The sequence below is a fragment of the Salminus brasiliensis genome, chromosome 12, assembly GCF_030463535.1.
Source record: "Salminus brasiliensis chromosome 12, fSalBra1.hap2, whole genome shotgun sequence".
Lineage (NCBI taxonomy): Eukaryota > Metazoa > Chordata > Actinopteri > Characiformes > Bryconidae > Salminus > Salminus brasiliensis.
Window position 1 is genome coordinate 22,489,192 of NC_132889.1, and position 22,877 is coordinate 22,512,068.

The window sequence follows — 22,877 nt, forward strand, 5'->3', positions numbered from 1 at the left end:
GTGGAAAAAGAGAGATACAAGGTTTTTGCGAGACGGCGACAAAGCTTTTCTTACTTAGATCCTAAATCAAATGACAGATGACTGATTTCGGTAAGTGATGTTAACATAAGAGCAGATATCCTGTGGGAATATATTAGGTTTATTGAGTATATTAAAAAGGTCAGACCGTGGTCAGACAGTGCCGCCCACTGAACTAGGCAGGTTCAGCTTAGCCAGGCTGTGAATTTTCAGTTCATATCCCCTCACTGAAGCTCAAACTACCAGAAACAAACAACAAAACAAAACCCAAGAGATTAAGAGAACATTATCACTCAACATTGCTGCTGTGTCTTGTAATACCATTGAGCAATGAGGGGGAAAAACCTGAAGGTGATCAAATTAGCTGTGGATCTTTGAAAAGATATGCCCAGAACTAACTCAAATAAGTACTGAATGTCAGTATTTAGGGACATTTAATCTCAAAAAGGTGATCAATGTGAGGATCAGTGGCATTCCGATACAGGACAACTGTATCATTCCAGGCTTAAACTTCATCTGGGTCTGTGAAACAAGTGTCTAATGATTAGGCTAAGCCGTTTGCTTTACTTGCAGTCACACTTCTTTAGTCAGTCAGGTTTGAGACCACACCAGCAGATCCCAGATATAAACAAATTCTAGAGTCTGTTACTCTTGCAGTGTAATGATATGAGGATATAGCTTGCCAAGAAACTAATGAGCAGATAGTTACTGACGAGCTTCTGAAAGTGTGTAAAACGTGTAAAATAGTTTTTAGAATAGTACAGTATTAAAAAGATGAATCAACACAGATATTATGCACCAAATTACTCCCAGACAGCTCCATATCAGTGAATGCTATGCTATGATGGTTCTGGGATAAGCAGCTTAGAGTCAGCTTCTCTACGGTCTCTGTTCACCATCGTCCTTTCAATGATATAGTGAGCTACAGAGTGGGACATACAGAACACTGTAAACAATCATTCAAAGAGACCACCAGACACAATAAGTTGTGAATGGGATCATGTTTTAACGGTTGATGCTGTGTCCAGCACAGCAAGAAGACAAACATGTCTGGAACACTAATCTGGTTTGAGTAACCTCTTCTGACCGATATTTGCTGGTTCTAAGGTCTTTCTTGTCTTCCTTGTTCCTGTTCTGTTTATTTTCCCCTTGCACAGCCCTTCTGTCACCAGTTCCTTTTCAAGCCAACATTCAGGCTTGATAAATGGCCATTAGCATAATTAAACTTTTACCACACACAAAAAACTAAGTGCACAAACAGGAGACTTTGACCACCACATCACAAGCCTGGGTAAAAACCAGTGTTTGGCAGAAGCCCTTTTTCCATTTCCGTCTTCCGTTTTGCCGTCCCTCTCAAGTAGTCTGTTTGTCTGGGTGGCTTTTGAGTTTGTGGAATTTCACGCTGTCGAGCTTCTCAAATCGCTTGCCACAATGTTCGCAGGTGTAGTTGTAGTGAGCCTCAGGGGTGTGCTTCTTCATGTGCCAGTTGAGGGAGGCCCGCTGTCGACACTGGTAGCCACAGATTTCACACCTGCAGGGATAAATCCAGCATGTTTTATACACTGCAGTGATTATGACAACATACTTGAAAACAATGATGCAAATCAGCCAAATGCTAAGAGCTCCTGGAATTAAAACCCATTCGAGTAATGGACAGAATATAAAATATGATAAAGGAATATACAGAGACAAAAGTCTGGGCATCTCTGATCAAAATCTCTCTTACTGTGTATAGCTAAGCAAGTGAAAGATGACCCAACATCTGCACATTTTTTTTTTTATTTCCATAATTTACAGTTTTAAAAAAATAAAAAAACTGACATGGTCAGTACTTAGAAACACCCTCTTGGGCAAGTATCATAGCTTGTAAAAGCTTTCGGTATCCAGCGTCGGGGTTTCGGGGGATTGTTATTCATTCTTCCTTGAAAAGACTTCTAGTTCTGTGAGATTTTAGGGCGTTCTTGCATGTACCCGCTCTTTTGAGGTCTACTCAAACATTTCAACGATATGGGGGGGGGGCATGCGGGCCATGGCAAAACCACCATCCATGATCTACAAACGTTCCACCCCCCATGCTTAACAATTAGAGAATATCGTATCTCACAGCAGGATGCTGGGAAAGTTTATTTCTAAGTAAGATCATTTTTGTGCAGGCATCACTGCACAGTAGAACAGCACACCACCACTCAAGAGTTTTCTAAAACGGATCTGACTTTCTAGCAATCCTATGAGCGGTTCTTTCAACTTGATCTCCACTGTTCCCGTTAACTGCCATTTCTCATTTATATAACGAACTAGTCTTTTCCTGCTTTGGGGAAAAAAAAAAAAACTTTCATTTTTAGGGTGCTAGGCTGCTAGTTAATGGAGCCCATGCCTGCTGCTTGTTGAGATAAAGTGTGAGGAGTAAAGAGTATTTATAATGCCGAAATTTGGATCACCTGGGTTGTCCTAACGATGACTGAACAAACCATAGCCCTAACAACCTAATTAACATCTAAGACCTTGGTAAAAAGTTATGACGGCTTACATTTTCCATGCGGCCCAAAGTGCTGCATGGCGCTCCGGCTTCCTTTTTTCAGTCTAAAATTGTGCAAAACAAAAATACACTAATCGTCCTTACAAATCCTTTAACATATCCAATTTTATATTTAACTTGAGCCTTCTGGAGATCAGTTAATCCTTAACCTTACCTACCTGTTCACGGTGACAAAAACATTTATCATAAGCGCTTAAACATTTGCGTTACCACTGTATACAACAAACCGGGGCCCAAGTTTAGTGGCTGATGGGCAGTGGCGGCTCAGCGGTTAGAGCTTTGGGCTATTGACGACGGGGTTGTGGGTTCGATGCCAGGGCTCAACAAGCTGCCTTTGTCGGGCCCTTAAACAAGGCCCTTCACCTGTATTAATTTATTTTCACCAACTGTTAGTGATGTTCTTGATGTTAATTTGAGACATTTAAGACATAATCAAATCAGACTCACTGTAATGGTGTCTCTCCTGTATGAGTGCGTCTATGCACCTCTAAATGGTTCTTGCGTTTGAAGGACTTGCCACATGTCTCACATATGAAGTCTCGCACTCCTGAAAGGACAAACAAATTGTTAAGTGCTGTCAACTTCCAAAAGGCTTAGAGTCCTTAGTCACAGGTTATAGAATTCATTAAGAGTCTCATATTTACATGGGATACATATTTTCGTGTGAAAAGTACACACACAAGCAGACTGCGTGTGCACCCATGTGTGTACCTGAGTGGATGATCATATGGCGATGTAGATGATTGGAAAGGTAGAACTTCTTCCCGCAGCCTGGATGAGGACACACCTTTGTCCTGCCTTTCCTGTGCACAAGGTTTACATGGTTCTGCAGAAGAAAGACAACAAAGCAACTCCATTCACCCAAATAATTCTTGTGATCAATGGTCTGTAACCATTTCCAACAGTCTATAGTATAAAAGTCCACAAATATATATAAAAACAGATTTTTAGAATGTTTTGCAAGTTTATTAAAATGGAAAAACTTAATTGCTTTACTTGATTGACTGACCCTTTACTCAGTACTTTGTTGAAGCACCACTGTCAGCGATTACAGCTGCCAGTCTTCTTCAGCATAATGCCACAAAGTTTGCAAACTGGGATTTGCTAATTTTCTGCCATTCTTCTCTGCAGAGCCTCTCAAGCTCAGTCAGGTTGGATGGGGGCCGCTGGTGTTTCCAGAGACGTTCGAATTCAGGGCTCTGGCTGGGCTACTCAAGGACATTCACCGAGTTGTCCCCAAGCCACTGCTAGATTGCCTTGGATATGTGCTTAAGGTCACCGTCTTGATGGAAAGTGAGCCTTCAGCCAAGTCTGAGGTCCCGATCACTCAGAATGAGATTTTCATTAAGATGTTACTGTACTTTGCTTTATTCAGTTTCCCCTCAACCCCAAGCAATCCCAGCTGCTGAGCAACACTCTTACTGCATGATGCTGCCACCACCATGCTTCACTGTAGGGATGGCATTGGGCAGGTAATTAGCAGTACCTGGTTTCCTCCAGACATGACGCTTACTGTGGCCAAAATGTTTTATCTTGGTTATCAAACTGTCTGAGACAGTTTAGTCTGAGAACACTTTAGGCACTTTCATGTGTCTTTCACCGAGTAGAGGCTTCTGTCTGGCCACTCTGCCATAAAGCCCAGATTTGTGGAGCGTTGATTACTTCATTGCTTCATTTAAATTTTAGGCTCTCTGTTCATGCAGGTCAACTGTCCTCACCTGGAAGCTACTGATTGCCACGTACACCTGACTGCAGCCTTCATACGGACAGTGAAACATCTTCAGCATGCCGTCAGCCTCGATGACTGGGCCACGTCGACTTCTCTTAGACGACCTGAAATATCCAGCAACGCACTCAATCTTTGGAGGAGGTTTATTCAGCTTTTAAAATATGATTTTCATGTATAGTTTGCTTTTAAAGAAATTCAAAGACTGCATCACCTTCATGGTGAAGAACAGAATACCAAGGAAAATATAATCTTATTACTCAGATTGTAATGATATGCATCACAATATTTTGAATGTGATAATTTGTCATTTTTTGTCTTTGTACTGTGTCAATGTTCAAATACTTATGGATCCAGCTGTACTGCACTGCGAGTGAATTTGGTAGTTTCAAAATCTATTGTCAATAACCAGCCAGAAGTGCAGAAATGCATGTATAAAGCATGTCTTTCTTGAGGGATTTCCCTTCCAGACTACAGGGGAGCCCAGGAGCCAATTCTTGAAATACAGATTCTTGTATAATGCTTCAGCATCACAATAACATCCATCACATCGCCCTTCCCAACACTACAACACCCCTTAACTCCAGCCAGTGCTTCATACACACCTGTTTGGAGAGCGCTGCAGATCTTTCTGACTGTGTGATTCCTCACTGGGCTCTAACAGCTGCTTTTCAGTCAGGTCTGAAAAACATAAGATCAAACTGTTCCGTGAGTGACAATCAAAATATGCTGCTTATGTCTGCATAGGAGATGAACACATAATGTAAAGTAATGGAAACCTTTTTAATGTATTTAAACATATGGACATTTGACTTGAACAATATTAAGAGATGGACATATTATAACTAAACACACAAAACAAAAATGTCTTAATCATTTGTAAAATGTAAATAATAGAAATGCACAGTTAGGACACCCTATGCTCTTTTAGCTGGTATTTTCCTCCTTGTCTGACGCTTCAGTTAGACGTTTATATAAATCCATCAGGATCAGACATCAACTATAAAAGGTTTTCCCACTCCTCCATACAGAATTCTTTCAGCTGTCTAACATTTCAGCTTAAGTTTTTTAAAAGATGTTTAATTTCCCTCAAGCTCCCTCTGATACAATGAAGTATTAATAGTGGATTCTATGTTGGAGGGCTCTCCAGGCCCTACTGCAGAATAAGCAGCCCAAAAACTATCCCGTTTCCACTTTCATGCTTCACAGTTGATATGGGTTCTTGTGCTCGAAGGCTATGTGTGGTTTACACAAATTGTGTCTTCTGTTACTGTGTCCAAATAAATTAACTTTTAATCCATTTGTCCAAAGTACAGTGTTCCAGTTGTCTCTGAAAAACTTTAGCCTTGCTCTGTTTTTGTTTTTTTTGACAGCAAGGGTCTTTTTGTGGTCTCTTTCTGATGGTAGATGCTGTACATGGACTTCACAGAGGCCCACTTTACAGATTAAAAGAATCTGTATCTTATATGTCTATGATACATGTATCTCATATGTATCTGTATGAATCTCAAACACCTGTAATGTTATCTGTCTCTGGAATACTGCTCTGAAGAACGGCTCCTGACTGGCACATCTGGTTGTAAGCCACACCATCAATAACAGTGCAGGTGACCTCCTCCACGCCTCCACCCCCCATGTTGAGCTGGATGCCTTCAGAAGTCAGAGCTTCATAACTGGGACCAGTGATTATGATCAACTGAAAAGAGCAGAAGCAGAGGGCAAAAGAGACAAAAAGAGCGTTTATATAAAAATAAAAATAAAAACACAATTCAACAATGTGACAGATGCATGGTGGTGGTGACTCAAGCCACATAGGCTGTACCATGTAATAACTTTTTGATTTGAAGTTTCAAGAAACTCTGCCTACTTGTCTTAATAATGGGTACGCAACTGCAACACCCTGCAGGAAATCATTCATACTAACTAGTATGTTGTACTGTATACATTACAAATATTGGGACAAGGTTTTTTAAATAAATAAATATATATTATATATATTAGGTGTGATTTCAATGGACAATATGAAAATGCATATACATACACACATTTTTAAGTAATTTTAAGTGTAACCAATTCACCTAATCTGTGGGAGGACTGTGGGAGGAAACCGGAGTCCCTGTAGGAAACCATGGAAACATTCTAACCACAAAGCACCCATGCATATTGTATCCTGAGCTATTCAGGACATAACAGACAACACCACAAGCGCAGAGGCAACAATAGCAGGAGGCCAAGCTTAGTTATTGCTTCTTGTTAGTACCAAAGGGACGAGTAATATTGGGTGTACTAACTTTATAAATACATTATTTAATACATTCATAAATACATTATAGTATTAGTGTGTATGCATTTGGGTTGCAGTCTTCAAATCAGGAAGGACTCATTACGCTAATTAGATGAGTAACTCGATCAGGTGTGTTGGAAGCACTATAATAGGAAGATCAGCGGGTCCTCTAGGACCAGAGCTGACAACCACCGTTGTCATGTGGTCCTCGATTGCAAAACCAGTAATTCCAGCACTTACCAACCACAAACAATTCAGCTGAACCATGAGTGAGTTCAAACTTAACAACGTAACCCATTGGTGGGTTTAACTGTAACACACTGTGGAGGCACAGTTGACCGGATTCAGCTCACCTGTTAATTGCTTAGTAGGTATGATAAAGGTTGCCCATCCCACCTAATGACATATGTCAAGGTTGGATATAGGATATGAACAGCAGGTGTGGCTTGTGAACGCAATCAAATTCTACATCATATTCTTGAAACATTTCAGTCACCTACTTGAGATCCTTCCAGTGTGGCCCGCTGGCCAGGCAGCTCACAGCTGCCCACCACGTTCTGTAGTGCCTGGGTCTCGTACAGCTCTCCTTGAACCGGGGCCACTGCCATTGGTGCATGAGCCACACCTTCTGAGAGTGCATGTGGCCCACCCTCCTCCACACACCTTCTTGCATGATCGACTGCATCTGACTCCTCCTCTAGATTGTCCATCAAAGCAGCCGTGACCACCACACACTCATAATTCTCAGTCCCTGCTTCCCCTTCTCCACTTTCAGCCTTCAAGTCAGTTGCCTCTTCTGTAGGAAAGCTTTCTCTTGCCAAGTCCTGACTTGAAGCTTCATTTTCCGACTCCGACATGGTCGGTTCCCCCTCTGGTCCTACCCCTACCTCCCATGAGGCCTGGTTCCCTAGTGAGCATGAAGATGTGATGGGGAGACGATCAGCAGCTGGAGCTCCTGGGAGCTGAGCGAGGGCTGTGGAGGACATCTGATGGGACACTTCAGACACTTGCGCTGTGGCACTCTCCAACTCGTCTGCTGCATCTGGACAAACAAGAGGCCCAGCAATAACTACTTTTTTCACTTTCACTCTACTGAATTCCATGGTTTAACATATCAGGACATAGGTTTTACATAAAAAGCAGGCCTTAAAATTGGGCACATACAACCTCAGATGAACACCACCATCATCAGTGGACACCTCCATAAAAGCAGCCGTTTTGGCAGTTTGCTGGTCTGGAGCATTCAGGTGTGCAGCGATGATTTTAGAAAAGCAATTGTTGCTGCCCATCAATCTGGGTACATAATTTTACAGTAAAAATATAATTCACAAGTGGGAAATATTTAACACAGCTGCCAATCCTCCCGGGAGTAGACGTCCCAGCAAATCCACCCCAAGATCAGACTTTGCAATGCTTGGAGAAAGTGCAAAAACATCCATAAGCTACATCTCAGACATGTACAGGATCTCTCAGTTAAATGTCCAAGTTCATGACAGTCCAATTAGAAAAAGACTGAACAATTATGGCTTGTTTGAAAGGGTTGCTAGGAGAAAAAACCCACCACCAACAACACCACTGCAGCACAGCTTGAGTTCACCAAGTTGCATCTAAACCAACCTCAAGATTTCTGAAACCCTGCCCTTTAGACAAACAAGACCAAGGTGGAGATGTTTGGCCACACTGTGCAGTGTCATGTTCAGTGAAAAATCACACACAGCATATCAGCAGACACATTAAATCAACTGTCAAGCAGGGTGGTGGAGTGGTAAGTTGGGCCTGATTGCAGCCAAGTTATTCCTGCTTAAGGTGGTTCTACAAGCTATTGATTCATAGTGTGGATGTCTTTCATACATGGCTTTTCCGTCATTTTTGTTCAATTAATACTGACACAGAGGCTGTTGTGTGTTGCTCATCTGAGGTTGTATTTCTCATCTAAGGAGTTTTTTTTTTAATTAAATGTCCTGATACGTGAAACCATAATTCAAAGAGGTGTACAGTCTTTAGAGTACAGTGACAAACCAGGCTGTATTGTTCTGATGCTAAAGAGAAGCTGTAATTAATAATCCTTTTTAGTCTGATTTTGCATTCCAATTTTTCTCACTTATAACTGACACATTAGCAGTAACAGAAAGACACTTGGTAGTTACAGAACAATAAGGCTGCAGTTTAAGGGGTTACTATTAGAATAGCAAGGAGTAGCATATTAATAATTTCTGACATGTTTTTAGGAAAATCTTATATATTTATGACATACGCCTTAACCACACCTGTCAGTTGGCTTTGGTTCACCGCTCTTCGGCTAGCCCTAGTGTTGATTCCCACAACTGTAGTGGCAGCCTCGGCAGCTGGGTTTTTCTCTGGCTCCTCTCTAGCTTCATCCTCCATCTCTGATTCACTAGCACCTCCTGCAGGCCATGATAGGTGCTGTACAAAGGAATGCTCTGCATCACACTGCCAGAGAACAGAGGTGCACAGACCCAGTGTTGGCTCCACCGCTTGAAGTTCAGGCTCATGAGGACAGGTCTGGCAGTGCTCCTGGTACCAGCTCACTAAATCATGCAAGCTTGTGACAGCCACCCTCTTCCCTACACAAACAAACGAAAGGGATAGTTCACCACATTTTCAGCATTTCACTGTTTATCTAGTGTAGTTAATCCCAGACTTTGTAAATTGGAACATTATTGATGGGGCATACTTTGTATTCATATATTGCATGTTCACAAAAGCAATATAAACCCAACTAGAAAAAAACACACACATTTAGGTCGAATCGACAAGGTTCTGAACTTCTGAACAGTAAGAGAATATAGTCAAGATTAAAAAAGGTCTCCAACTGAACCAATCACAGAGAAGTTCAACAATCAATAAAAGCCTTATGGCAGGTCTTGGTATGAAAATGAAAACGTTATGTGTATCTACAAACATGGCAAGTCTGTAAGGGGCTAAGAGGAATCAACTGGTGACCACCAACATGCATGAAACACACAAGTCCCACTCATTTGAGGCTACTCACCTTTTTTCTGATTTCTGCACAGCTCTGGCATGTTCTTCTTCCTGCCAATTACAGCAGAGGAAGAGGTGTTATAAAACTTTAACCTCTCTAAAATTATAGCAAGCACTAAAAATAACCTCTTCACTGATCAACATCTATTTAGCTGTAAGTATAATGATTTACTCAATATCGGGAACTGCCAATACCAAATTCAAAGGATCTAATAATCATTAAATATTTGGACAACAAAAAGGTTTTAATTTGTATTTACATCTGCTTCCACCACCTGCGATTTAATACCCAAAAAAGATTGTGTCTGGGTCATTTGTGTGGAAATGATTTGGAGAGATGAAACTGAGCAAAAGATGCCATAAGAAAATCACAATTAAAGGAGCTTATGATGGAATTATTTCACCTTCAAAGGTGCAATGGTCTTATGCTTACTATGAAAAAATAAATACATTACAAAGATACACAGATATTTAGTATTTTAGTATACAACATGCTGTCTTTGTGTTTCAAAGGCTGATACTTTAACATTATACTTTGTTAAGGTTTAATATTCAATCATATTGCACAGCACAATTTCTCTTATGCATATCTAGATATGATTTGTTTTTGTCATATTACTTAGCCGTAACGTAAGACTATTTCTGCATTTCACCTGCTGCTCCAAACTAAGAGCTGGGATTAGGTTAGGTGATTTTGCTGTTGTCTGTTTAACCAGTCTCTCTATCTCACTTTCTCACTCTCTCTCTCTCAGACACACTCACACACACACACACACACACACACACACACACACACACACACACACACACACTACAGTTATCCTTGAATGTGTGGTGGAAAGTCTGCGTTGTTCTCCTTGGACATGTGGCACAAAGTTATCTTGGTCAATCGAGTGGGTTCAAAGGGACAGGATCTCAAAAGACCCAGTGACAGGCACATGTGTGACCAAGGCCAACAGATGAACCTGGGGAATGAAGGTGATCGCATGAGGTCTGATTTTAGAGAAACACAAACTGCTAGAATGGTTAACGCCGGCTATGTCGGATCCTAAAAGTTTAGACGACACTGGTCTACAGTGATATCTGATTTTATTCACAGGCCTCTACACATGTTGCGCTGCTCTGCAATGGGGACTGAGGCGGATTTGATTCTAATAACTAGAATTTATTGGTTGAGTCTGAAGTGCTGAATACATACTTAAAAAATCTGCTATGTGAATCTAGAGCCTAGAACATTTATCTGAACACACCTCAGACCAGCAGATCTGTAGCCTGCTAATGATTTACAGGACCAGAACAAAAAGTGGGCCTCTCCACTTCAAATCTACGACTGGTATGTAGGCTAGATCATGAGAGTCGTATGCACTGAAACAGGCTGTATATAACCATAGACAAGCCACAGTATGACCAGGAGACAAACTTATCTAGGCAACACTACTGGACGTCGTGGCTGTATATCGGACATTTGCGTGAGTAATCAAAACCGTTAATAATTCATTTGGTTGGGGTGGGGTGGGGTGTTGGGGGTGGGGTGTAAGTGAGCCACCTGTGCTCTCTAAACTTCTGGCAAACCCCTAAACCCAGTCGAGGTCTGCAGTTTACAAACTCCTACACCGCATTTATGTTTGCGACTGGCTAAACAGGTCAAGGTGCACGTACGCGCCATATTTCTGCTGATATCTCTCTCCGTAGGTGGAGTTCAACAGGATTAAATACTCGGCCAGTCCGGCGTCGCTCAGGCTGGTCCTCCGGCGCAGGTCACTCCAAATCTTGTGCGACTCTCCGAGGTAAACCCGCCGAACGTCGTACTTTTTCCGCGACTCGAGTCTTCTCTGAGCTCGGTCCGAGTCCGACAGCCTGGGTCGACCCCTGCAGCGCCGCAAAATAGCTTTAATTTGGTCCCCGGTGCCGTTCGTGTCCAGGCTCTCCGTCTTGTCCGAGCACAGAGTCGCCATCTTGCCATCAGCTGTGAGTTGTTGTGGTTCTCCTTAAAGGGATTTTTGGTTTAAACGGAAGTAGTGGATGCGCCTTTAAAACAACGTGCGCGTCGTCTTTTTTCGCCCACAAAATGTCACATATTAAATTATACGCATGCATATATATTTATTGTTCATATTTTATTAGTTGTTTTTATTTTATTTGAAAAAGGTGTGGCGCGTAGAAACGTAGCTAGGTGTTCGTTAAGGCAGGCGGACAGATAATCGAGCGTGATTTGCGTGTATTTGAAGGACACGTGGGTTATCCAATCACAGCGGAGAAATGCTTTCACACGGCCAACAACTGGCCAATTGCAAGGAAGGACTGTTTTTAAGCATCCAATCAGAGTGACTGTGGGCGTTGAGACTGACGTTCGCGGGAGAAGCAAGTGATGGTGTCTGGATGCTAAAAGTTAGCTAGCTAGCTTAGTTTTCTTTACCTCAGACTCCAACGGCTGGCAACAAAAACAAGTCAAAAGACATAGTTAGCTTCATGTTTTGTGAAAATAACCCCTCTAAAAACGGCCTGTCTATGACTTGTCAGTCGAACAAATATGGCCGATATTCTGGGTATCGTGTTCAAACAGTTTAGTTCACATCTCTGCGCGTCGAAGTACACCGAGGTGTCCTCTCCGGAGAGCGGCGCTTTGGTGGTTGGAGACGAAAACATCAACAGATCCCTGTTGTTGCTCTCAGCTGTGACAGCAGCTTCAGAGCTAGCAGTCAAAGTGCTGTTTTTCACACAAAGTCAGATTCAGAGTCTTCCTGTAACGTTTCAGGGTGGTCGGAGGGCCGACTGTCTCAAGGTAACCTAGTGCTAGTCTAGGTTAATAGAGCTGGAGTTAAACAGAAACTCAGGCTTGTGTCAGTAATATGAAAATAATGTCATTAGGAAATGTTTACGATACAGCATATACCCATATATATATATATATATATATATATATATATATATATATATATATATATATACACACACACAATGTGTGTGTGTGTGTGTGTGTGTGTGTGTGTGTGTTTTAGGGTAAGTGTGAATGGACTAAAAAAGATCCACAGTTGGCCAGTTTAAAAACTACTATCAAAACATGGAAGTTGACATTTCACAGATTGTCATTTTTTCAGTGGTATTTCATTACCGAAATCCACAATATACTTGTAAAATGATACTGGTATGTAATGTGTCACGATGACAATATTTATGACAATAAATTCTACCAGATTGCCTAGCTGTAGATGTAAGGCTCTTTGTGTAGTCTGTATATTAGAGAGCTTTCTTTCTCATCCAGTTAATATGGCCCCACAGGGCCCCCCAGTGTAAATGTACAAATTACGTTTTAGGAGTATGTTCCCAAAGTCTAATAAATGTCTGCTGTATTTCACAAGTACTGCTCTCCTCAGATCCCTGTCGGCATACATCTGAGATCACAAGGCTCACGTGGCTCTGACTTCTACTGGAATCTGAGTAACTCCAGTCACAGCTATCGCTTATATGTATATATGGGCTATGTACTGGGTTGCAAATATCAAAATGTCAGTAAACTCTAAAGATCTATGAAACCACAACATGTTTAGTAGAATATTAAGACCACGACCAGACTGTTCTCAGAGAGGTCTGATGAGTGCATTTTGGTGTTTTTTCAGGAGTTTATCATATTTCTGCTAAACACCCAAGTTCAGTATTATTAAAAAATCAGTATATCAGAATGTGTTTCCAAAGGCTTTAAACATAGGTTGTTCTCCTCTTCTTCATGTTCTCTTTATGTAGAAGATCAGGTTTGTGTACCCCAAGACGTTGGAGGAGCTCCTGGAGGATGTGGCCTCCCTTCATGAGCTGGTCTCGGAGCCTGGAGCACTCCCTTCTTTGCTCATCGTAGATGGTTTGGAGCGGTATGTGTGTGGCCCAGCAGCGCAGGACAAGATCCCACAGGAGGCTCAAAGCGCAGCGGCTCATTTGGTAGCCCTCCTGCATGATACAGCGGCTTTCCTCACGCAGAAGCTGGGGGACAGGGATGAGAACCAGGGCCAGTCCAGGGTCATCGTCTCCTTTCAGCCTGAAAGGATAGGCCAGGATGGATGCGACATGTTTGCTCTGGACCCCCTTCTTTCTGTCTTGGAGCGCTACCTGCCGATGAGGTGCACTTCAGAAAAGGTGAGGAGGGTTGAGGGACAAGATGAGTGGCTGTTGGATCTTTCAGGGCCGGGACTGCAAGTTAATGGTGATGGTAACATAGAGAAACGGGCGCAGTGGCACGTAGTGGTGCAACCTAACGGTGCGCTGGAGTTCTGTCCAGTTAGTCCAGAAAAAGAGGACACACCACAGGGGCAAAACCTTGTGGAAGTAAAAGATGAGTAGACACTGAGAGTTTATGGAATATTGCTTTATGACATATTTGCATCTGCTGTGTGCATGACCAGATCCAGGATCAGAAAAATGCATTTGAAAGATAAACAAAATACTCAGTTCTTTAACTAACATTACCTATTTGCTCTTTGTATTTCTGCTTGTTTGCATTACAGTCCAATAAATACAGTCTGTTAAAAACCAACTTCTTGCCAAATACATTTTAAAATGCAGATATTTCTTTTTTAAATTGCAGTATGGGTTACAAATGTACAAAGTATAAAAAGTAAATAAATTCCACAGAAAATATATGTTTATGTTTTTGTAAATATGGTCAAATTTGGCATTAAACACACACACATTATAGTTTATCCCAGGCACTTGCTTTTATACCTCTTTTTTTGGTATTTAAACAGATGCTTATGTAATGAATTAGTGTTGGTATCCTAGTGTTCTTTTGTATATGGCATTAACATGCAAACTGTTCATGAAAGGTTTAAATAACAGAAGTCACATTTGACTAAACTTCTACCTGTCAATGTCAAAAACATCACACATAGAATTCCTTCCAATAATCAGCTGTACATGTACATCACATATTGATTTTAATGTTTATGCAAATGTAATTCAACCAAACTCTGGGCTTAATGACTAGATTGTGAATCTTGGGACATACATTTCACATAATTATTATTGCTAAGACTGTTTAATGTGTAGAGAGTGTTCTGGCCTGGACATAGAATCTTTAACCAGGTAATCACTGGAAGATTTAAAGCAAAAAAGCAAACAAAAAAAAAAAAATACATGAAGAGGTGAGGTTGTTTAGATAGTGGTGAGGTTGTTTTCCAAATAGAAAGACCCCTCACATAAAGAAAAATATTTATACCTTTGTTTAAAAAAAAAAAAAAGAAACATTGACATCTTAGAAATTTTTTTTTTATTTACAAGCTATATAAAAAGAGAATTAAGCTCTTGAGTACTGAGTAGGTTCTACTTATTCTGTAAAATATTTTTTTGCGATTTTAAGAATAAAAGTTTGATGTTACAGGCCTTAAAAACAGTGCTTGGTAGACATTAACACAGTTTGGCTGCTCTAGTCAACAGTTAGGGAATTGGTTGACTAAACCATGCTTGCTGAAAACCCACTGAACACAAAGACCCTAAAACACAAAACAAACTGATCTAAGGCTACATTCACACAGCAGGTAAAATTGGCCCAAATCCTATGTGACACAGATGCGTTTTCTGTGTGGCAGTGTGAACAGCAAAAATGTAATTAAATCTGACATTTTCATTGCAATTTGGGCCACTTTTACAATATTGTAGTACTGAAATCTGATACATATCCAATACTTAGCAATGCGACTGAGTCTGAACAGCTAGATCGAAATTCATGCAACTTTTACATCAGGACAACTTGACATCAATCATAAATGAGTGATGGGGAGAGCAGAAAATGGATGATTGCATTATAATTATTGTTATTATTGTTGTTATGCTGACAGTTTGCTTCTGTATTTGCAGCTGACCTGCACTGCACATTAACATGATCATTAAGGCAGTGGCTGTTATTGTTGACTCCATTGTTAATTTCTCGATGAGTGGGTCACGTGAATCAGTGCTCTTTTGGGCATGCACGTCAGTTTAGGAGCATGAACTGTTCCAACAAATGTCAGATAGAGGTTACAATTTAGATAGTGTGAACAGCCTAAAATTCTGGTCTGTTTTGGGCCACTTTACCCACTGTGTGAAGTTTGTCTAAGAGTCAAAGACAATGACAATAATGATAATTATGGAATACTCTTGGTGTCTGCAAACAGAACTGACATGTTTGGTGCCATATGTGATGCTCACTGTATGAAACGGTTGCCTACAGTTTTTTAAAACAGGTGACATTCAGGTGACATTCAGGTGCCCCCCCCCCCCACTCCCCACTCAGAAAAAAAAAATGTAGATGGCTGAAAAGTGATAATGGAGGATCAAGCTTAATCAACCTCCAACAACAACATCAATTCAGTACAAGTATAAAAAAAAAAAAACCTTTTTTAAAGGCCATTGACCTGGTACAGAAATATGTCAATCTTATCATTGTTTAACATCCACAGTTGCAACAGTGAAAATGAATGAGTGATGAAGGAAATTAACTTATTTGATCCAGGCATAATTATCTGCATCTGCAAGATTCTTACATTCCTCAGCTGTTACACTGTCCTTTAAAGAAAGGTATGCCTTTGGACCTCCATGTCCATGTAACATCTCCATTAGCCCTTATCTTCTCAGACATGAAATTCCATTCTTTTGGAAGATTCTGCTCAGGGCTTTGTTGGAGATTGCCTTTCAGCACTATATTGTCTTGTTTTGATGTGCCACACAATCTGTTACCGATCAGTACTAAGAGCGAACTGGTTGGCCAGTGAGCAGACGTCTGTGCCCTAGAATGTCATTCTTGTAGTCGTTGGCATAAACGACACCTTTACCCATGCTGGAGCTCATCGGACTATAGTCCATGGAGACACCAGAGTCTGCCACAGCCATGTAAGTATATCCAGGCCCCTTTGGCGACCACATGTTGTTGGGATACTCGAAGCTCGACTGCGAGGAGAGTCTTCCTGACCCAGAGCTTTGCTGGAGAGAGCCGAGATCGGAATGTGAGGCAGCAGACAAAGAGGTCTCTCTGCTGGCAAAAAGGGCCTGTAGAGGCAGTGACTCCTCCAAGATGTCTTCTCCTTGCCCTCCTTCTTCTTTAGCATGTTGAGAGTTCTGATTGAGGGTAACGTATGTGTCTTGCGATTCAAGGAGTGATGATTGAGACAGGGCTTCCGGATGTTTCTGAAGGGCCCTCAGCTGCTCCATCAACCAGTGAGTGTGGGGAGGTTCTTTCCATCTGTCAAGTAAACCTGCATCCATACCTCTGGTATGTAACTGCTCTTCCCCTTCTTCCATGGCCTCTGGCTCCTCTCTGAGTAAGGCAGCTGCTCTAGGCGTGGCTACTGGCCTTGGGGGAGATAAGTGACTAGGCAATGGTGGTGCCAGACTTGTCTCAGACAGCACCTCCAGGGGGGAAGGAAGCTCCTCATTGTATGCATGGATCGGCCGTGTGTTGCCATTACTCTGACCCAACCACTCCTGGGATAGGAAAAGGAAAATCAAAATGGTTATTCCACTGTTTTCTTTTGGAAATTAGTAGACAAATAAGACATTACTTGTTTTGCTGGTCATAGTGTTAAATGTTAAGTGGATCAACACCTAGCAGCAATATACTGGCAGTTAAACAATAGTGTATGACTGTATATCTGAGCTAATTTGGGTGTTTGGAGGGATTTGTTTCTTCAAGATAGCATAATATGGCACATGTACATCAGGTGTTGAAGTGGGTTAATTTTCAAAAACAGATTTAAATGGTATTGAGACTTCATTAGAAAGTGGAGTAAAACTGTGACACAGTGGTGTGATGATGCCAGAGGAGGACCTACAATAACAGTAGTAGATGCACTGTTGTCTAAAATTATATTTTTTATATTTTTAACTGCCAGTGTATTGCATGAGTGCTTCATGTTGAAAGCCAATAGGAGAAAACAATACATTATTTAGCCAAAGTCACAAGAAACTGGTTGGCAATGCAGTGTGATGAATAACAACATTGTCCAGTAAATTAAATTATTCTGAGATACTAAGCTGTCTTAATGACTGACTTAATCATCCAAATATATATATATATATATATATATATATATATATATATATACAAAATAGCACAAAAAACAAACTCTGGAGAGGGTTAGGTGAATCAGGTCCAGACATTTTCCATAGTTTATTTATTTACCCTGTGCTCATTCAGTCGATTTTCTTTTTGTTCAAATGAAATGCAGTTTTTGTAAGTGGAAGTGCCCTCCATTTGTTTAACTTGCTAATTGGCTGTACCTGGAAGTCTCCCTTGTAGACAGTGAAGAGACCTGGGAACTTGTGCTCAGGTGAAGGGATATCAGGCCACAGCTTCTTCAACAGGAATCTGTAATGGTTCACAAACACATCATCATACAGTCAGATGTAAGAATGATCATATTTATTATATAGAATATGAATCATGTGATGTAATATTTGGTGTATTATAGAACTTTACTGACTTGTGATGGGACAGAAGCACAGTGAGAGTCAGGAGGATAAAGATCAAAGAGATGATGAGAACCAGTACCACAATCAAGGGGTCCACGTCTGTTAGACGAAAAGAAGACCATAGTTGGCGTTGAACAAAGCAGCTACATTGAATTCATCAATGAGTTACGCAACATTTTATCAGATCAGCACTGCCCACGATTCATTCAATTCCTGTCTAGTGAACAGCCAAGGTAGTGCACTTTGTATGAAGTGTTATATCCACATGTTTGATGTATATGACATTAATCTCAAAAATATTTTTACCACTTGGGGGTGTAGTCCCGAACACAGGATCTGACCAGGCGCTCCAGTAACCATTATAGGTGATTCCGTCAGGTTTGACACGGACCAGCACTTTGTATTTGCTGCTTGGTTGAAGGCCACGCAAGGTGAGCTTTGTGCTGGCCTTTACCATTTCCTGAAATGTAAAAGGCAACATTCACAACTCCTAAATATCTGAACTCATAGTCATCACAACAACTGGATTTAAACTGTGGCTGTTAGAGGATATATGGCAATAGTAAGGAAGGATGGTTAAGCATAAAATCTCTTCATTAGATCAGTAACTGCCGCCCCAAACTGGCAACTATTTTGGTGTCCACTGTGCTTTAGAAATGGATCTTTAACATGAAACATTCAAAAAGGGACTACTTTGTACGTACCTTCCTCATTGGGCTCCCCTCCGTGACATATCTGACCTCGTACATCATACTGTCGTCCATATACTTCAGTGCAGGTGGTAGCCAGGTGATATTCAGCTGCCCCCACTGGCCAGTCCTCATCACAGTAACATTTGCAGGAGGGTCTAAAAGGACTAAAATGAGCAAGAGAGAGAGCAAGCATGCACATTAGTGTGGATTGTCAACATTACCACAACACACCACAACTTACTCTTTGTCACAACATGCATTTCTGTAAGACCATGGTTTTAAGTACAGTTCTTGGAAACTCTCAAGCTGTACTAGATATTCAATCCCTGATTCAGGTGTGCTTGGAGCTTGAATCTCTGTATCCTTGACTATACAATAGTGGAACCCTTTTTGGTGCTATATAGAACCATGTTATAAATGTTCTTTTAAAATAACCATTCTTAAGTGGGTCTCAATCATAGAAAAGAACTGTTAAAGCCTTCAGTGGTTCTTTGAGTTGTCATGGTTCTATATATAACCACTGCCTTTACTTGAGAACCCTTGAAGAACCCTGTTTTTATCATTGGCTGTATATAGACATGATGTGATACCACTTCATTTGTTTCCTAATTTAATACAGTATTTTCTGCTGACGTCGCCCCATATATAGATACACCCCAAAGGTTCTTGTGACAGTAGTGAAACCCTTTTGGTGCTATACAGAACTAAGAATCCTAATGCTGATTTGAGGTGTCATGGTTTCATATAGGACCACTGTCTTTTCTAAAGAACCCTTTACTTGAAAAAACCCTTTTACAGGTGTACCCATCACTCTACACATAAAGTTTGACCCGTAACAACAGTGGAACCTTTTTGTGCTGCTATATAGAACCACATTCTAATGAGATTCATACTGTTAATCGAGTTGTTGTGGTTCTGTAAACCTTTTTCTAGATCCCCTTTTATAGTGATTGATACCCCTGTGCCATTTCTACTTCTAGACACAAAAGAACAATTGTTGAGGATTAGTCAGTGGCATTGTCGTGATTACTTCTTGGCGAACAGAAAGTATCTCCTAAAGCTCAGTGGACTCACAGACTTCGTTGATGAAGAGGCTGCGGTTATAGAGTTCCCTTCCGCCCTGGTACACACACAGGTGGAGCTTTGCGAAGAACTCAATTTGAGGCAGCCTGCAGAAGAACAGCCTCCTACCACTCGCCACCAGCACAGGCAGCTCAGACACAGCACACACACTGTTGTTTTCCTTCCTGAACACAGAGAAACACAGATCAGTATGGACCACATTCCCACAGCTGCCATAGCTTTTAGTTCTACCGCCTGATCGAGAACAAGCCTTATAGACATATTAGATCTATCTGTACTTCCAGATTAACACTTGCTTATAAGTTATACATTAAAAAAAGTTATACATCTCTAAAAACCCAGCATCTTCACACAGTTACTCACCGGTACTGGTAGGTGTAGGTGAAGGTGTATGGACCGAGGGAACTGTTCCTGCTTTCCCCTTCCTCCCAGAAGCAGGTCAAGTCCCTCATCCTCTCAGCAAAACATTTAATGTCCTCCGGCTCCTCACGAAGCAACTGAACAACTATTCAAAAAAATAAATATATATATATATATATATATATATTAATATTTTCATTTACAGTCAGTTGTGCTGCAATCACCTTGATAATCACCACAGATCATTAAACACACATTTTGCTCTGTTTAGAAAGGGCTCAGCATAATTACCTCAGGTATTAAGCATGCATAGCTACATGTGCTATAGCTCATTTCGATTAGCATGGGCTACAAGTCGAAAATACAACTGTATATTTGAGTTAATTCACTGTATATTTGAGTTAATTCACTATATTTGCGTTAATTCACTGTATATTTGCGTTAATTCACTGTATATTTGAGTTAATTCACTATATTTGTGTTAATTCACTGTATATTTGAGTTAATTCACTGTATATTTGCGTTAATTAACTGTATATTTGAGTTAATTAACTGTATATTTGCGTTGATGGAGGTGAGGACGCAGAGTGTGAAGTGTGTGCTGAGAAGAAGACGTCTTCTTACCTTTTTTGTCAAAGGTTTGTGCTGCGTTCGTAGCAAAAGCCAAGAAAAGTACATAAATCATCCAAACGCTTCTTCTGTCATTGGTCATTTTTTTGGTCTCAACGAAAAACAAAAGCAACGTTTCTTTTTGTTACTCCGCATAACGACGGTCGTACGCTCTCTCTCTCTCTTACTCTCCGCCTCGCTCTTTCTCTGTGTGTGTGTGTGTGTGTCTCTCTCTCTCTCGCTCTCTCTCTCTTCCTCTCTCTCGCGCCTGCGTTAGCACAGCTTGTTCTGCAGATACGGGGAGTCTCGCGCCTCTCACACAGCGTGCAGCGCGGGAGATAAGCAGGTCGCGAGCGTTCTGAATTGTTTACTTCTGTGTTTTTAATAAGGGGGAGGGGCCTGTCCGGTTTTGTGGGCGTGGCCACAGGCGTGTAGTAACTATATCTGCGTTAATTCAGTTTCACGTACTTTAGTTTTGAGTAGCCTGAACTCGGGTTGCATAAGTAAGGTGCAGCCATGATAATTAACCAAAATGCCCAATTTAATACTTAAATGGTCATTTGGCTTATGGTTCTTTTAAAAAATTACAGGACCCTTTTCACTACCGTTTTTGATGGCCACCGTTTTACCCATATTAATGTAGCCTATATTTATACTTTTCGTGTAGACTACGCCCCCCCCCCCCAAAAAAAAAAATAAAAAAATAAAATAAAGTTTATTGTGATGGTGAGAGCACACTTGCTCTTACACCTCTCACTTTGGATTATTTTAAAATAATTTTTAAAGAATATTTTTATAATATATTTTTAATAATGTTTCTGTGTTGTTGGATTTTTCTATAAAAGCAGCACTAGAGAGGACACATATTTCCTTTTTTGTTTTTTCTTTTTTGTAGCTATTTTTAATCTTTATTTGAGTCATTATTTCACTAAAGCAACATGTTTACATGTGGTTTAGCTGCTCCACCAACCTCTGGGAGGGACAGGTCACAAGCGTACAAGCTCACTGATGTGTGGAATTAATATACTGAAAGCTAACATCTTCACACTGAGAAGATTTTACATGGAAAATCACATGGAATATGAGAACAATAATAATAGCAATATGTTAAGTGATGGGATATATGAGCTATAGATAATCATTTTAGCAAAATACAGAATTCTGTTTAACAGAGTGATGACAAAAGACATGAAGAAATACAGTTAGATGTGTTGGAGGTAAAAGAGGAGGTGTTTTACTCATGTGGAGCTGCGCTAACCGGTCTTGTTATCAGAGGACAGCACTCCTGTTTTTTTTCGTCCAACGTGTACTATCAGTGCGTCTTACACTCATAGATAACGTGTGATGGAGTCCAAACACAACCCACCCCAATACTGCCTCAGTCCTGCTGTGTTTAGCCTCCATATGGACTCTACTTTGCACACACACACACTGGAATCTTGAAGATGTTGACATGGGAGATGTTTTCATTGGGCCTGACCTTCAGACCTTATCTTCAGACCGTATGTCACACACAAAATAACTCACCTTTAACTGGATTTATGTGAATTTCACTATTGTATTATACAGATATACAGATATAACTAATGCAGATGCATTAGGCCAGTGTTAAACCCCCAATTTTGACGTCCATGCTGAAGAAATAGCATGGACCGGATTCTTAAAGCACATCACCAGATTTAGCCTTGTTATTTATAAGAAAACACTCATCAGAAACTCACAGGATTACCATCTCGTTTTAGCACTTACACAATGCAGTATGTGGCACTACTGCACAATTCATAACACAACACTGTCTCGTGAAGAATATCACGTGAATTAGTGTGACAGTAATGTTTCTGGTAAGGAGCTGATATGGTTGAAATGATCTTTTTTAGGATGTTTTCAAACATTTGGTCACCCGGCAACAAATTCTGCACGAAAAACCCACTCATGGATTAACCAATATGTTTACCTAATTTGGACTGAGTATTACATGTGAACCTTATACCTACCGTTGTAGTTGAGTAAATGAGGAGGAAGGTGACTTGCTTGACCCTGGTTGGAGTGTGCAGTAATACAGAATACAATATTGAGTATTTTATGATATATGAAAAACATATATACAGTTGCAGTCTACATTATTGAAACCCCATA

General features: G+C 40.7%; 3 protein-coding genes across 4 annotated transcripts; 1 reads left to right on the plus strand and 2 right to left on the minus strand.

Moving 5' to 3' along the window:
• Nucleotides 1-1,369: 1,369 nt before the first annotated feature.
• On the minus strand, nucleotides 1,370-11,593 carry znf653 (zinc finger protein 653). The gene is made up of 10 exons (XM_072693996.1): nucleotides 11,227-11,593; nucleotides 9,578-9,618; nucleotides 8,832-9,149; nucleotides 7,065-7,606; nucleotides 5,796-5,976; nucleotides 4,886-4,961; nucleotides 4,273-4,387; nucleotides 3,266-3,380; nucleotides 3,002-3,101; nucleotides 1,370-1,549 (listed from the first exon to the last, which is right to left on the minus strand). The coding sequence occupies exons 1-10, from the start codon at nucleotides 11,520-11,522 to the stop codon at nucleotides 1,372-1,374; spliced, it is 1,962 nt and encodes a 653-aa protein (XP_072550097.1). The 5' UTR covers nucleotides 11,523-11,593; the 3' UTR covers nucleotides 1,370-1,371.
• Nucleotides 11,594-11,905: 312 nt separating this feature from the next.
• On the plus strand, nucleotides 11,906-14,178 carry swsap1 (SWIM-type zinc finger 7 associated protein 1). 2 transcript variants are annotated; one of them, XM_072694015.1, is made up of 2 exons: nucleotides 11,906-12,349; nucleotides 13,309-14,178. In XM_072694015.1, the coding sequence occupies exons 1-2, from the start codon at nucleotides 12,098-12,100 to the stop codon at nucleotides 13,894-13,896; spliced, it is 840 nt and encodes a 279-aa protein (XP_072550116.1). In that variant the 5' UTR covers nucleotides 11,906-12,097; the 3' UTR covers nucleotides 13,897-14,178. The 2 variants fall into 2 exon arrangements, with proteins under 2 accessions (XP_072550116.1, XP_072550117.1); XM_072694016.1 differs by lacking the exon at nucleotides 11,906-12,349 and adding an exon at nucleotides 12,498-13,073.
• Nucleotides 14,179-15,820: 1,642 nt separating this feature from the next.
• Nucleotides 15,821-20,994, minus strand: epor (erythropoietin receptor). Its single transcript, XM_072694014.1, has 8 exons — nucleotides 20,757-20,994; nucleotides 20,136-20,277; nucleotides 19,764-19,936; nucleotides 18,702-18,853; nucleotides 18,304-18,457; nucleotides 18,009-18,096; nucleotides 17,806-17,893; nucleotides 15,821-17,010 (listed from the first exon to the last, which is right to left on the minus strand). The coding sequence occupies exons 1-8, from the start codon at nucleotides 20,842-20,844 to the stop codon at nucleotides 16,276-16,278; spliced, it is 1,620 nt and encodes a 539-aa protein (XP_072550115.1). The 5' UTR covers nucleotides 20,845-20,994; the 3' UTR covers nucleotides 15,821-16,275.
• Between the last annotated feature and the right edge of the window lie 1,883 nt (nucleotides 20,995-22,877).